This window comes from Micropterus dolomieu, linkage group LG03 (genome assembly GCF_021292245.1).
Source record: "Micropterus dolomieu isolate WLL.071019.BEF.003 ecotype Adirondacks linkage group LG03, ASM2129224v1, whole genome shotgun sequence".
Classification (NCBI taxonomy): domain Eukaryota; kingdom Metazoa; phylum Chordata; class Actinopteri; order Centrarchiformes; family Centrarchidae; genus Micropterus; species Micropterus dolomieu.
In genome coordinates, this window is record NC_060152.1 from 16319948 (window position 1) to 16334580 (window position 14633).

Genomic DNA, 14633 nt, shown 5'->3' on the forward strand with positions numbered 1-14633 from the left:
CACTCCAGTCCAGTAGGTGGCGGTAATGCGGCTTAAACACATTTCAGGGCCAGTGAACTTAAAAGGAGGGAAAAAAGTGCATTCCGCAGCTGAGCGTGGAGGCAGTGGTAGACTAAATGTTTTTAGCACGTATTGTTAATGTCAGTCACGGCTAATTTGAGACAGAACAACAGCAACGCCAACAAAACCCACACGTGGTGAGCATTTGTGCGCGTTTCGTAGAAACAGAAAACTTGTTTTCCCACATTTTCGTTTCAGTGTTCCTGTATGACGCACGTGTATCACATGGCCGCGTATCTTGCGGTAATACCTACCAATACCCTAATATTACTTACAACTGTTGCATTTTTTTTGTGTGTGTGTTTCTCAGCATCCATGTCTTTAATTTTCAGAAACCACCTGGCCTGCTATGAAAAATGACCATAATCCTGCGATTGGAAGGCCTTGATGTGAAGGCTGGTACTGAAGATATACGGACATTCTTTAAATGCCTTCACATACCAGATGGTGGCGTGTACATAGTGGGAGGAAGTCTTAAAGAGGCTTTTATTGCATTCACCACTGAGAGAGATGCGCAGCTTGCCATGCGGCTCACTGGAAATGTCCTCAAAGGGTCTAAGGTGACTCTACACATAAGCAATATGGAAGAGCTGGAGCACAAATTAAAGTCATTGTTAAAGAGAAAGAAACTTTCTCCCAAACCGTTTAAAGCCAAGAGACCTAAGCCATCTCCAGATGCAAGTCTGGTACCTTTGAATTCACAGCCTCATAATCCCAAAACAGCAAATCCAACACCTACCACCGCATGGCCACTTGATCCCAACACTGCAAATCCGTCACAGCCTTGTAACCCCAAAACTACAGATGTACCACCTACTACAACATGGACTCGTGATCCCAACAGTGCAAATCCGTCACAGCCTTGTGACCCCAAAACTGCAGATGTACCACCTACTACAACATGGACTCGTGATCCCAACAGTGCAAATCTGCCACAGCCTCTTCATCCTGTTATTTCAAATCTACAGCTTGACAACTCGCTTGACTCCAATACTGCATTTCTTCTTGGGATTTGTACCGTCCTCCAAGGTCTCCACTCGTCCCATCAAAGAGAAAACAATGGGGCAGTGCCAAAACTTGATTTCCCCAAGACTGACAGCACAGTTGACGTGTCTGAGGTGAGGGCACCAGAGCAAACTTTGAACTCAAGGCCAGGCTACGTCAGGCTCTTTGGTCTGCCAGCCACAGCTACAAAAGAGGTCATATGCCGTTTTTTCAGAGGGTTGACTGTACAGGAAGCCATAGTGAATGTCAACTTGGGACTTAAGCATGGCTGCCTTGTGAAGTTTGCAAACATGCAGGATGCGTGTGATGCTCTCCTGTTCAACCAACAGTCACTGGGCCCCTTCTGTGTGGAGGTACGTGGAGCATCTGAGAAGATGTGGACCAGTGCGCTGCAAGAATGTGAAAATGCTTTGGATGTTGGGGAGAGCATGAAACCCAAGCAAAGCCCTCTTGGGGAAACGGCATATCACAAACAAAGACCCACTTCAGCACTGCGGATCAGGAGCCGACCTGTCAAATGGTTGGCCTCTAAATCGCCAAAAAACCAAAGACCTGACGGTGACTCAACAACCGCCTTATCACCAACTGTGGAGCATGTTGTCATGGTCCGAAATCTACCCCAAAAGATGACCAAGACTGAAATAAAAGAACTGTTTGGATGTCCAAATATTGCACACAAAAACGTTTTACATCTGCTTGACCAGGAAGGCAACAGAACAGACACAGCTTTTCTTTTTTTTAACTGCACTGAGGATTACGACTATGCAATGAATCTCTCGGGCTGCCATGTGGGCTCTGATGCCATTGAGGTTTCGTCAGTCACCAAGAAGATTATGACTGACATGATGGCCAGAACCAACCCCAGGAGGCTTGCACGCGATCTGAAGACTGACACAAAGAAGAAACGAATTCGAAAGAGGAAATCAGATCCAGTTGAAACACGAGAAGCACCACCATGCATGAACCCGGACCAGGCAGCTCAGACGTGCCTGTTTGTCAGAAACATGCCCGCAGATGTACAGAAAAGTCAATTAAAAGGCCTTTTTTGCAAATACAAACTTAAAAAGAATAACATCACCTTTCTGCTCGACAGTAATGGAAAAGGTATTGGTGAGGCTGTGGTACAATTTAAATCACAGAAGCTCGCTGAACAGGCTCAAAGGCTCCACGGTCGGGACTTCCTGGGGGCAAAAGTGCTTCTTACCTGCATAAATGTGAAGCAGATGGAGGACATCTTGGCAAGAAATGGTTATGGAAGTTGAACATTAATGCTTGAATAAAGACAAAGATCTTAATTTTTTCCATTAAGTTTGTCTTCTGGTTTGTAATTCTGCTAGATTGTAGCAGATTGTTAATGTTTTGTACTTATTGTTTGCACTATGCTCCGTTACCACTGTTGAGCATTTTTCACATTCCCTCTGAACATATCTTAAAATAAAAATTGTTTTAAGCTCTGTTTTATGATCCATTTTTAACCCAAAGAGAACATCCTTGTTTTAGCTATATGGCTACATCTGCTATGTGGACCCACTTTGAAACTGCTGGGGGCTTCTATGCTGCAGAAATCCATGATAATGGGAAGGATTTGTTATGCGTTTGACACGTCCACAGAAAATCTTGAAGTGTCTCCAACACTGAGACTACATTCAGAACTTATTGGAGCCCCATTGTGTATGTACCATAAGAACTCAATTACATGTTCTTAAGGAAACCATTCAATTGCAGCCTTGTTTAATGAATGGATTTCACATTTCAAAAACCACACACAAAAACCATTTTATCCATTATATTTAATAGAACTGGACCGTGGGAAACAAATGGCCATACATGTTAAAGCTGCTGAAAACATGCACAAGTCACTTTGTGTAAGACTTTCCAAGTTATAAATCTTCTGAAGTCAAAATCTTAAAAAAAACAAAACTACTAGGTAGCAAAAAAACCCAACCCTATACCTAAAAGCATTTACACAAATTCTAAGTTTTTAACTCCTGGACAGTTAGTGACTGACGGGATGAGAAGATCGAGGGGTCACATCTTCTGTCATTTGTAATACCTGGGTGTAACATCAGAGTACCTGGATGGACCTGCACAGACACACAACATGCCAAAACACAATCAAAGGGCAGCACAAAGAAAAATGCTTCACTTATAAATAAATAACTTGGAAATCAAAATATATTTATATGAGCAACAGGATATTTTCTTTGGCATCTTCCAGTCAACAATAAACATTACATGACTTTCTGGATTTGAGTCACAGATGCTTACATACCTGAGAAGCTACTTGAGTATCGGTCACTGCTGTTTGGCAATCTGGAGGGTGTGGAGGAGAAGCTTGTGGAGCTCATTGACAAGCTGTTCAGACTGGATCCCTAAGGAGGAAATGAACAAGAAAAAATTAAGGAAGCAACAACGCTCATGTTGCCAAATATACTTTCATGTGTTTCAATCAATGAGACAATTCAACAACTGAAAAATATGGACACATGCAAAATCTGGCTCAGAGTGACTTGTAGTAGAATAACACAGGTACAATTTAATTACAACTAGATTAGCATTTAGTAGGTTAGATCAGATTTAATGATTCATCTTTAAAATCTCATGATATGAGAACAGGATTGTAAAACAAGCACCATACCTTTGATACGCTCCTCAGCCTGTACTCCATCAGCACATCTGTTAGTTTCTGTGTCACCTTCAGGACTAGCTGTGCGTCACTCTCGTTCTCTATCCGGAAAGAGTCCTAAAATATAAATTGAGAAGTGACTGCATGTTTAAAAATAAATTAATAATTCATTAACATATTAAGTTGGAGACTATTTTGAGAAATGAGACATACCAGGTAAGTGAGTAGCGTATTAGGAGGGCTGCTACTTTCTGGAGCTGCTCCAATCAACCCTGGCCTCTCTGTTGACTTGTCCATTGGTTGGTCCATTAAACTACTCCCCATCTGGCTGCTCTGGTACTCGTCGGGATACATTCTGGGAGGGGGGTTCTCCAGTAGTCCACTCCTTCCGTAGCTATCTCTTCCACCACCCAGTCCAAAACCATCTCCAGCTGGGCGATGACCGATGCCATCTAGGAAAGGTCTTCGATCCATACCAGAGTCAAGGAAATCTTCCCTGGCAGAGTAGCCTCCAAACTCGGACTCCCCATACTCTCCCACTGGATAGTCAGAGAGAGGACCACCCTGAGGAGGAAACTGTCCATGAAACCTCGGGTCAGAGAACCTGGGACCTTTGAGAGAGACATGTTTGTTACATTCAAATGCAGTGATTAAAAAGAAAAATTGCACACATGCACACTCACACCAATCGTGCTTCAAAAATAAAAAATGACTCACCAAAGGGTGAGGGTCCCTTTAGTCCCATCCCTGGTGCTTGTGGAGGCATAACCTTTGGAACAGCAGAACCTGTGTAGGAGGAAAGGACATGAGAGACATTCACAACTCACGTAACCAACCAACAACAAATCCTTTCCATTACAAAAACTAAAGCAGAGTAACTTACGGAGTCCTTTGAAAGCCGGTACTTCGCAGGGCTCCTTCAGAATCACCTAAAAGCCACAAGAGGAACAGAAAAATGTCAAATCCACAATCATGACTTATAAATTAAGTACATCCAGTACTCAAATATACACTTGGGATATTTTTATTAAATGTTAAATAAAAATTTAATGTAATTGTTTAGTAAGGCTACATTCTGACTGCACTGCTTCAAGGAAACCACTTCCTCCTCATTCATTTCAATAAGTAAGGCCTGATCAAAAAAAAAAAAAAAAATAGGAGAAGAATACAGACTCGGCTTAAGTGTTTGTGGCAATGCAAACTTAGAAACACCTAGCATGCACAATACTGATAGATAGCTTCATAAAGTAAATGGCTGTTTACCTCACAATCATCGAGATGGAAGATTAAATGATTAATGCCGTCATAACTTTAGAGTTGCGACGACCTGCCTCTTAGTATTATAAACCCCTATATAATATTAAGCCTTCAAGTTCATGGATGTAGAACTTCCTAGATTGTATTTCATCTTCTCACCAGTACTTGCAGCAATATCCCCAAGCCAACGCATCATTTCCTAATATTATAGGCAAGAATCTAGCAAATATCACACCGAGGAGGATTTTGTGCCTCTGCTGCAGTGATATGGGCCTGACAATCACCTTGAGTTGCCCCCTCCCCTCTGTCTTCTCCACCTCAGCTGCAACTTCTTTAATTGTCTTCCTTACAGTAGGCTCTTTGGTGGCCTCTTCCTCTTCACAGGTGACCTTGTCAGGGTGGACCTTTTTCTGTGTACAATGCAGAAATATATAAATATAAAAAATATACTTAATAAATAATCTTGCCTTTGAGGCAGTCTAAAGGAACCAACAATACTCACCAAGTATCTGAAGCTGTGTTTCCAGCCTTTCACGTGGGCAAGCATATCATGCTGCAAGCGGGAGACGGCACAGAGTTTGCACTGGTAGTGTGGTGGGACAGATTTACTTGGGCTGCGGTACTCCCACACGTACTGAAGACCTGTAGACACGTGATGACCACTGGTTAGGTATTTCAATATTAGGAGGGAGGAAGGTAAAGTAGATGTGTGTGAGGGAAACAGCCCTTCAGCTTACCAATGATACACTCTGTGACACCCTTCAACTGTTTGCTGAGAGAGGGCATGGTCTGGATGGATGTCCCTTTTGTGAATACTGGGAAAATACAACTGTGGTCAGCACAAAGATTTATCATGATTCACAACTGATAAACAAGTGAGACAAACAAAGTTCATGTCCGACAAACTAGTTCAGCGAGCCACTTAGTTATACATTTCTGGGGAAGATACCTTAACCATAATAAATCATAGTAAAAGACACTGAAGTCAAGAAAATGTGTTGTGTTCTTACATTTTCTGCAGTGTTTGATGGCCAATGAATTTTATAATATAAACCAAACAACAATTAGAAACCCAAAGTCCCCAAGCCTACTTTTAAAGCCTTGGGGGGAAGAACGGGAACAGCAGTTCTTAGCTAACCCCCATTTAGTTAGGCCCAAACACCAGCTCCTGTGGTGCACTGCTTCTCGCTGTGTCCAAATACAGAAGTACTGTATCACTTCTGTGCCGCACTAATGAAGCAGTCCAACTGTGAACGCACGCTAAACTCCCTGCATAATTTAAAAACCTCTGCTAAGCAGGAAAGGTTTACTCAGATTAAGAAGTACTGTAATACAAAATGTTATCACTAAAGCCAGTGTAGCACAAGCAACTGAATAAAAAATTAACCCTGCATTCAGCAGTGTTAAAAATATTTTATGGAGAAAAAAACCCAGTGTTTATACAACCACCACAGCACACAAAGTGCATTAAACCTCATCTGCAACCATCAAAGAGGCGTGGTTGTATCACTGTATGTCCCGCTGTTTTGAGATGTTGCTAGGGACTAACGGAGCTTATGGTGCTGGTCTTCAAGGTAGCAACATCTTAGGAGAATGGATTGACATGTTTAAATTGCTGTTTTTTTTTTAAAAACCATTTAAATGTTCAAAATTTGATTTTTTAATAGGAGACTTGTGTTTTGCAAGATTATTTCTGCAGTGGCAAACACTGATCTGCAAAGACCAAAGCCATGGATGGCACCACAACAGCCCCCATCTCTGAGAGTGTGAGTCTCAAAGAGTGATGAACATGCCACCACCCATGACATGAAGCCAGGAAAACAAGGTCTCAAGCTTCAACTCTCAGCACTGGAAGTGGCACCGTACATAAAGGACTTACCTATATCAGCAGAATGCTGCGGATGCTGCTTTCTCTGTCAATGGAGGGAATAAACCCACATGAAGGAGAGAGACACATACAGGCATTAGTGACAGGATGACACTTAGCAGAGGACTGAACTCCTCGTCCATGTCCGCCACACTATATGTGCCACAGAGCCCTTATTTTCCTCATTCTCCATGACCCCTGCATCAAGCAGCGACAGTCACAGAGACACGTTTACAAACGGAGTCTAAATTGTGTAGTATGGTGATTAGTCTAAATTCTCATCAAATGAGAATGTAGAACAGCGACACTAAATTACTTGTTTAATAGGGAAGAGAGATAAAAGTTGATTCACTGAATGAAGGCTAAAGTACAAAGTTCAATATGCAAACATGTCTACAGGCAACATTAAAGAACACAGAGGTCAAGACCTCAGTAATTTTCCCAGGAGGATGAAACTGAGATGTTGCACCGAGCCGTTGCTCTTCTTCTGTGTATTGTGGAACCCCTGAATCTAAGCTTAACAGATGAAAACAGCACACAACAACACAAATGACATGATAACAACTTAACATCCACCCTCTTTTCAGGAAGAGCAAAAGGGAGAGTGATGTCAGTTTGAATCATAAGCTTTAGAAAAATATGGAGGTTGTTTCTGCTATATTTTGTAGCCTCAAAGTGGCAACCACTGGGGCTGAGGCACTCGTCGAACAACAAAACATGTTCCCAAAGGTACCCTTTCTTCAATCAATCAATAGAAAATTGAAGGAGACGGTAGTCAGAAACAAGCAGCCAATCACCTGGTAAATTCAAAATGCTGCATGCAGCTTATAAAAGTTAACGTGAATATTAAATTAAATTCATTGTGTGTTTTATGAATTAATTTATACAGCAAGTTCATCAAGTTTAAGAGTGGGATTTCAAGCATTGAATTTCATTAGTGTGTAGTAATCACTGCAGTGATGCAGGTGATTTACAAATTATGTAACAATGCAAGGAAAGGCTTATAAAACATAAATTTTTGAGAGAATCTCTCCAGGAGCCCTGCAAATATTAGATTCCTTTTTGTTTGTTTTGAGCGTGACAGGACTCAGAAATAAAAACCGAGTAGCCTGCCTTTAGATATTGGCTCAAAGAGCCAGGGTCATATCACACATGAAGCTCAATGTCAAATCTGAGAAGAAGTGAAAACGTGAAACAGTTTCAGAAGACTGAAGAAATGTTTGCATCGTGAAATCGACGAATTAAACTGTGTAAAATCGGTGCACAACAGTGACAACAGGCCACAGATGCGAGGCCAAGACCACACAATGGGGTCATCATACATCAGAGTGCGAACACAACCAAACCTGAGAGCACAGAGGCTGGCAGCAAGTCCACCTGTCAAGGACTGCTGCCGCCTGGCTCTCCATCAGGCATCACAACTGCCAGAGTACAATATCATTAATAAGGGAATAATTTATATAAAGGAAATCACGTTTCCTTCATGAGCGGTCAGCACCATACATGCGAGATAATGATAATGTAATTATATGCATTGTGATGGTTTAAGTAGTGTTTATTTTGTTGAATGTGTGTGATATTTACCCTTGCGTTTCTCTTTTGATTCTGCTGGGGCCCATTTTTTGGTGGAGGCTGGTTGACTGAAGCCTGACCCTCCATTTCGTCCGTTTTCACCCTGTGGGACAAAGAAAATGATAAGAGAAGTGATTCCCCTCAAAGATAGATACACGCTCTCATTATTGGTTAACGAGTTATGGTCTATCTGGATGAACATATACTCGTTTTGCCTGTGTTGCTTCGTTTAAGACCAGGCCGAGCTGACCAGTTTTGTGACAATATTACGTTAGCTGGGAAAATATCTAAGCAAGTCCAAAAACCAAATATCACAGGTCTCTCCGGTGGTTAAACACTAAGATAATATTACATAACTTACCCGAGGTTTGATATAATATAAACGCACACAGCGAGCACGATTCAGGAGGACGGACAAGCTAGGATGTAACTAATGCGGATAGCCGTTTGGGTGAAAATAGGGAGCAGTTCTTTCGCCTGTTAAGTAATCCGAATTTAACGCTATATTATTATTCTGTACCTGAAAATAAAAGCAAACAGCCTCTCATAACAACACTAAATCAAAATTGTCACATTAAATTGGGCTTTGTCAGGGAATAGCAATTCATACTTTAATATTATTAGGGCACATATGCGGACACCTATGCAGTGCGCTCGTTTTTGTCACCTCGCTGGTGCAAACAACATTAGTGTATTGAAAACGTTAATGTCCAGGACACGTGGGGAAAATTTTTATATTTGATTCATTTTCATTACAAGTGGGTAAATAATGTATTGTTAGGGCATCTTAAAGACACTCTATGAGGTCCCAGTTATAGAGGTTTCTTATTTTGTAAGCCCCGCCGAGGAGGTCTCAGGTTAGTGAGCACGTAGAGATTCAGAGGACCCCATGCATCAACACGAGATGGAATACCTATTTTCTTTTTATTTGTATTGACAGTTGTTACCGGGGAATACTATTTATCTCTAGACATTGAGTGAGTTTGATACAGTGTAAACCTCTGACTTCAACGTTATTAGAAAATACTTTTTTTCTGTGGTAAGTAAAATAAGAAATGCCATGCATGAAGCTGGACCAGCTTACGAGATAGTTAGCTACAAGCTATTTATGCAGAAATAGGTGCAGCTATCACTCTTGTTGTTTAAACGCTTCCCTAATCTCACTATTCAGAGTGGATTTCTGCAGTTTATGCTGCAAAATGTATGTTTTAATGCTTCAAACGCCTAACGTTACTCCAAACATATCCCAGTGGTCACTTTGGTTTTTATTTAAATCAATGCACTCATTCAATTCCATCATCTCTACCTGCATGTCCAGTATCACAGACAGCAGTATAGACTGCAGCGATGAAATCCAAGAAGAAGAAGAGACAGGACGACTTCCAGAAGGTCAAATTGAAGGTGGGAAAGACGAAGCCCAAAGCTGATAATGCCACCAACACCAACTTCCGTTCAAAGAGAATCCATCTAACTGAGCAGCTGAAGAGAGACACGAGTGGCCCCACCACACACAGGCAGCTTGGTATCAATGTAAGCTCTGCATCTGTGTTTCTCATGTCAGCAAACTTGCTGGCAGGCTCTCACTTTCAATAATTTTTTTCAACTCTAATATGTCTGCTTTCTCTCGCTTTCCTCCGGCTTCACCAGGAGCTCCTGTCTCAGCTCCACCATTACAGTGCCAATGTGAAACATAGTGCCTTGTTGGGTTTGAGAGAGTTGCTGTCCCTTAATCCCTCTCTGTTAGAGCAGCATCTCTCTCGCCTGCTTTCTGAAGTGGCAGCTGTTTTCACAGACAAGGATGGCAACGTTCGCGTGGCAGCTACACGTGTGCTCAGGTTAGTGAAACAACAGTGATACAGAAATACAATAAAAACTGCACTTTGCTTTCGTTTCACCCTCAAATGACATGGGCTAAACTGTTAAACTGTTAAAATTGTGCAATGCTCCCAGGTTTATTGCACAGTCTGTACCTGCAGAACGAGTGGCTCCATTTTCCAACCTCCTCAGTGCCCACTTGTCTTGTGCCATGTGCCACATCGAGACCGGCATCCAGGAGGACGCCATGAAGGTTCTTGATGTGTTGCTGGAACACTACCCTTCTCTGCTAGCAGCGCGGCCTGCACTGCTCCTCACTAACTTCCTGGAGTTGATATCTCACAGACAAAGCAGCGGGGGAGCCAAAAAAGCCCAGGATGCTAAGGGACGGACCTGGACACTGTCAGTCAATCCTAGCAGGGCTGTGACTGGCCAGCAGTGGCGGCTCTCTGTGCTCCTCAGGTATGTAGGCCATGTGCATGCACACTGATTCTGAAAAGTATATTAAATTACAATTCTAACCCTTTGTTTTGTGTCGCTTATATTTCAGGCTTGGGCGTTTTCTGCAGGCAGTAGTTGAGGAAAGACCAGTGGAGGAAAGTGATATTTTTGTCCCAACTGAAGGTGTGTTTGGTTCCAGTGCAGAGGGCAGGATTACACCTCTGTATCTCACCTGGGAAGAGCTCACCTACAGCAAGGTCGGAGTTAAGGTGTATGAGCATTCTGGGGCCAAACCAACTCCACGATCCACCTTTAGACTCAGGTATGATACCACAAACTTCTCTAACCATCCAGGAATAGGAAGAGACAGAATTTATATGAACATTTGACATAACAAAAAAAAGCCTGGTTTCAGTTGATTTTAAAAATTATATTTTAAGTTTAACAAATTCTTTTTTTCATCTAACTGTGTAGACCGGAGGTGGACCCTGGACCCGCAGTAGGTGAGGGTCTGGATTCAGCTGATTCTATTCAGAGCTTTGCAGCCACACTGGTGCCTCTTCTGCTAGAAGTGTGGGTAGAAGCCAGCACCGGTGACTGTCCCTGGAACAGCACCGAGGGCGCTCACCTGCTCACCCCAGAAGCCATGTCGGTAATGTTCCAGGTGTTGTCTGTTCTGCAGCTGCTGAGAAAACTGGCACCACAGCAGGAGCACAGGGATTCACTGGTGAGATGAGGAGTGCAGAAACATCACATAGGGATTTGTTTTTTGTACAAGAAAAGGTTTACCAATAAATGGATTTGTCTTTGTGCAGGATGCTTGGTTCCATAAAGAATACCTTGGAGATTTTAAGCAGCACTTCATGAAAAACTTTCCCTATGGTGCTCTGGACACACCCAAACATAAAAAGAAGGTTGAACTCAAAAGGTAAAGAATATCAACGTTAATGTGTTAAGAATGCATCCTTTCTTCCCACTTTTATTAATGTGAAGTAAAACTTTGTAATGCGGATCATGTGAGAGGGGAAGTCAATTATTTAAAGGTTAAGAACTTACACACTCAACCATTTACTTCATACAATTTGAATGTTTTGAATCATAACGTAAACTAGCTGTAACTACTGTAATCCCACCGCCCTTTCTTTAGGAGCAAGCAAACTGCAGCCGTCCCAGGACTGACAGTGGAGCCTCTGGCCCTAAACATCACACTTTGTCAGGTCATGGTGTCCCTCAGCCAGAGGCAGGGACTCGGCCGAGAGACGGATGGAGACTGGCTTACACCTCTGAGGACATTTGTCCGAGACACTCTGGGCAGCGGAGTAAAACTGAGCTACAAGCAGCTCCACATGCTGCTGGGTACTGTGTGGAAGATGGTGCTCACAAAGAGGAGCAAAAGTAAGCACATGCAGCGTCTTTGTGAAAGTGTGTCCGATTTTAATAAAGATCACAAGAGTTCAGTGTTATTAATAAAGTAATGTTGGCCGTAGAATGCACTCACAAATTGAAGTGTTTATTTCAATGCTTTATGAAAAGATAAATTATGGCGTGGTAATTTGTGAACTACAAGACATTCTTAATGTCCATTTTATAAACTTTAATGTCTCAATGTGTGTTTGTTTGTATTTGTGCAGCAGTGACAGAGGATCTGTTGGCAGCGGTGTATGTCTACTATAAGCAGAGGAACCTGACTCTACAGACACGATCTCTGCTGCTGTCTTTCTACAGCAAGCTCTACCTGCAGGAGCAAGGACACACACACATTGCAAGGTAACTTCAGTCATTGTTTTTCTACATGTGGCATCTTTAAACTGCAGATTTACAGGACCTGTATAGAGCTGATTGTCACCATAACCACTGCAGTTGCCACAAATTGGACTGTATCTGTTTTGCCCATTAAAATTAGATTTTTCTGAATTAAAAACCGACTTGTACGACATAACATAATGTCCTTGCACAGTAGCGTAATAGAAACATCAGCCAGACGACGTTTCACTACAGGATTTTGAGGTGAATCATTTGTGAAATAAATCTGATCATATGAGTTTTGTGAAGATTTAGAAAATAACAAAACTCACTGGCTATTGAAACAAACCTCAAAAACCTTGTCACCAATTATTTAAACTATGCATTGTAGATATAAAGCTTGCTTAACCAAATGCACCCCTTACTCCTCACTCAGATTAGAAACTCAGATGGCTTTGTTTTTGAGAAATTTGTCATTTCCAGAATATCCACACTTATGCCAGTTTAGAAATTGTAAGCATTGACAGTGACTGATTTGTTTATCCAATCAAATGCAGAAAGTGTTTATGATGATCATCTGTTGTATAGTCTACATGAAATGACCTTTTACTCAAGCTAACTTATCCAGGACTGTACCCTCTGTGAAAACTAATAATTCTTCTTTGTGCTTGTAAATGAAGTGGAGGGCAAGAAAATGTATCCTACTCAGGTTTTGAAGAACAATGTTCTGATCTACATAATATATGTTTTAGGCCTAGAGGGATGTAACAAAAACATATTTGCACGTTTGTTTGTGCTTAGACCCAAAAATAGGTCTATCGAGATCCAAGTGAAAATTCTTAAAATCCAGAGACAAGGACAGACAACACATTGTTTCTTAGTAACTTACTGTAACTTGGTTCACATACACATCTGCATGTTACCCCTCCCTCTGTCTCTCTGAAGGAGTAAGGTGCTGTGTTGCTGGTTGGCATCTCTTCCTGTGCAGTTGTCCCAACTGGGCCACCGTAACCCTGCTCTCTCTGCCCGACTCATCCTGTCCATCCAGGCTGCCGCTTCTCGAGGAAACAAAGACCTGCTGAACAGTCTGCAGACACACGCCTGCAGGCTCTACGGTACGCGCACTCAATTAAAGAGAAAAAAAAGAAACAACCAAATAAAAGCAGAAACAAGCACATAAAATTACCTTTTGAAAACTTTAGAGAGACTTTAAGTTTATTCAAATTGCTTGTTTGTTTATGTACAAGCACTTACACTGGCTGTGGGGGCATAAAGGCACTTCCAGGAGCAGCTGAGACTCGGAGCCCCAAAATGAACGCCCTCGTCTGGCCATAGAGTTGCCTAAAGGGCAGTAAAGAAAAATGTTTGGATGATATCTTCATTTAAGTTTGCAGTTACATCCTTTCAACATTTTCAATGAGCTGGCACTGCATAGGAAAGCTCAGGACACTTCTGCAACTGGTTGAGCCACTCAGGTATCACGCCCATGGGTGTTTTAGGTGCAGCCTTTATATTGCTGATCTGTATTAACATATTTAACAAGGGCTCTATAGCTCAGTGGTTAGAGCACTGGTCTTGTAAACCAGGGGTCGTGAGTTCGAACCTCACTGGAGCCTTAATTATTATTATTTTTTTATACTTAAGTTGATGTCTATGAAGATTCTCAGTCATCCAGGTCATAGTAATCCATCGATGGTTAAAATCAAGGGCAACTGGACTTGGTTGAAGATACTGGAAGACGTTTCGTCCCTTATCCAAAGGACTTCTTCAGTTCTGACTGACTGGCAGGGAAACTCAGCTATTTAACCTCAGTGGGGTCGTTATCCCGGGTCATCGATACCGCTGGTTCGTTAGTATTCCTTGGTGTTGTGACGACTGTCGTTACAGTCGTTGAGACTACCTGTGGCCAAGACTGAACGACCATCGTTGGCATCTTCACCTGAGGCCAATAGGTTACGTTTGTTGAGTTTCCTGGGAAGTGATGAAAGGACAGCATTGTAAGTGGGGGATAAGTGGTGGCGTAGACCCCCTCCCCTGTTCAATGACGGCTTCTCAACCCTGGTGTAGATGGCTTCCTTGACACCTCTTTCAAACCATCCATCTTCTCTGTCTAAAATGTGCACCTGGTGGTCCTCAAACGAGTGTCCTCTGTCCTTCAGATGTAAGTAGACTGCAGAGTCTTGACCTGAGGAGTTGGCCCTTCTGTGTTGAGCCATGAGTTTGTGTAGTGGTTGTTTAGTCTCCCCA

At 42.2% G+C, this 14633-nt stretch overlaps 3 protein-coding genes and 1 non-coding gene across 9 annotated transcripts in view; 3 read left to right on the top strand and 1 right to left on the bottom strand.

Annotated features, from left to right (window-relative positions):
• The first annotated feature begins 38 nt into the window (after positions 1-38).
• On the top strand, positions 39-2521 carry rbm12ba (RNA binding motif protein 12Ba). Of its 2 annotated transcripts, none has more exons than XM_046046167.1 (2): positions 39-197; positions 393-2521. In XM_046046167.1, the coding sequence occupies exon 2, from the start codon at positions 417-419 to the stop codon at positions 2325-2327; it is 1911 nt and encodes a 636-aa protein (XP_045902123.1). In that variant the 5' UTR covers positions 39-197; positions 393-416; the 3' UTR covers positions 2328-2521. The 2 variants fall into 2 exon arrangements, with proteins under 2 accessions (XP_045902123.1, XP_045902124.1); XM_046046168.1 differs by having other exon boundaries at positions 110-303.
• Positions 2522-2836: 315 nt separating this feature from the next.
• On the bottom strand, positions 2837-9839 carry si:ch211-197h24.6. Of its 3 annotated transcripts, none has more exons than XM_046045681.1 (12): positions 9694-9837; positions 8400-8490; positions 6828-6861; positions 5686-5763; positions 5451-5590; positions 5233-5358; positions 4575-4620; positions 4409-4477; positions 3905-4302; positions 3704-3808; positions 3338-3437; positions 2837-3149 (listed from the first exon to the last, which is right to left on the bottom strand). In XM_046045681.1, the coding sequence occupies exons 2-12, from the start codon at positions 8472-8474 to the stop codon at positions 3106-3108; spliced, it is 1215 nt and encodes a 404-aa protein (XP_045901637.1). In that variant the 5' UTR covers positions 8475-8490; positions 9694-9837; the 3' UTR covers positions 2837-3105. The 3 variants fall into 3 exon arrangements, with proteins under 3 accessions (XP_045901637.1, XP_045901636.1, XP_045901638.1); XM_046045680.1 differs by lacking the exon at positions 9694-9837 and adding an exon at positions 8749-8906; XM_046045682.1 differs by lacking the exon at positions 6828-6861 and having other exon boundaries at positions 9694-9839.
• tex10 (testis expressed 10) overlaps positions 9094-14633 on the top strand; it is an 11139-nt gene continuing 5599 nt past the window's right edge. The window contains exons 1-10 of one of the 3 annotated variants that reach the window (XM_046045676.1): positions 9094-9244; positions 9706-9917; positions 10035-10222; positions 10338-10664; positions 10753-10965; positions 11118-11370; positions 11459-11571; positions 11791-12038; positions 12275-12410; positions 13332-13501. In XM_046045676.1, the coding sequence (XP_045901632.1) occupies positions 9735-9917; positions 10035-10222; positions 10338-10664; positions 10753-10965; positions 11118-11370; positions 11459-11571; positions 11791-12038; positions 12275-12410; positions 13332-13501 (1831 nt within the window). In that variant the 5' untranslated portion in view covers positions 9094-9244; positions 9706-9734. The other 2 variants (XM_046045677.1, XM_046045675.1) reach the window with 2 other exon arrangements.
• trnat-ugu lies at positions 13930-14002 on the top strand. Its single transcript has one exon. It is a non-coding gene; the product is annotated as a tRNA-Thr (tRNA).

Excerpts from the sequence above, each read along its gene's own strand:
- si:ch211-197h24.6 (XM_046045681.1), bottom strand. The coding sequence starts at position 8,474 with ATGGAGGGTCAGGCTTCAGTCAACCAGCCTCCACCAAAAAATGGGCCC. Across the intron at positions 4,303-4,408 it reads AAAGGGACCCTCACCCTTTG|GTCCCAGGTTCTCTGACCCG; the intron begins GTGAGTCATTTT and ends TCTCTCTCAAAG. Across the intron at positions 3,438-3,703 it reads GGCTGAGGAGCGTATCAAAG|GGATCCAGTCTGAACAGCTT; the intron begins GTATGGTGCTTG and ends TTTCCTCCTTAG.
- rbm12ba (XM_046046167.1), top strand. The coding sequence starts at position 417 with ATGACCATAATCCTGCGATTGGAAGGCCTTGATGTGAAGGCTGGTACT.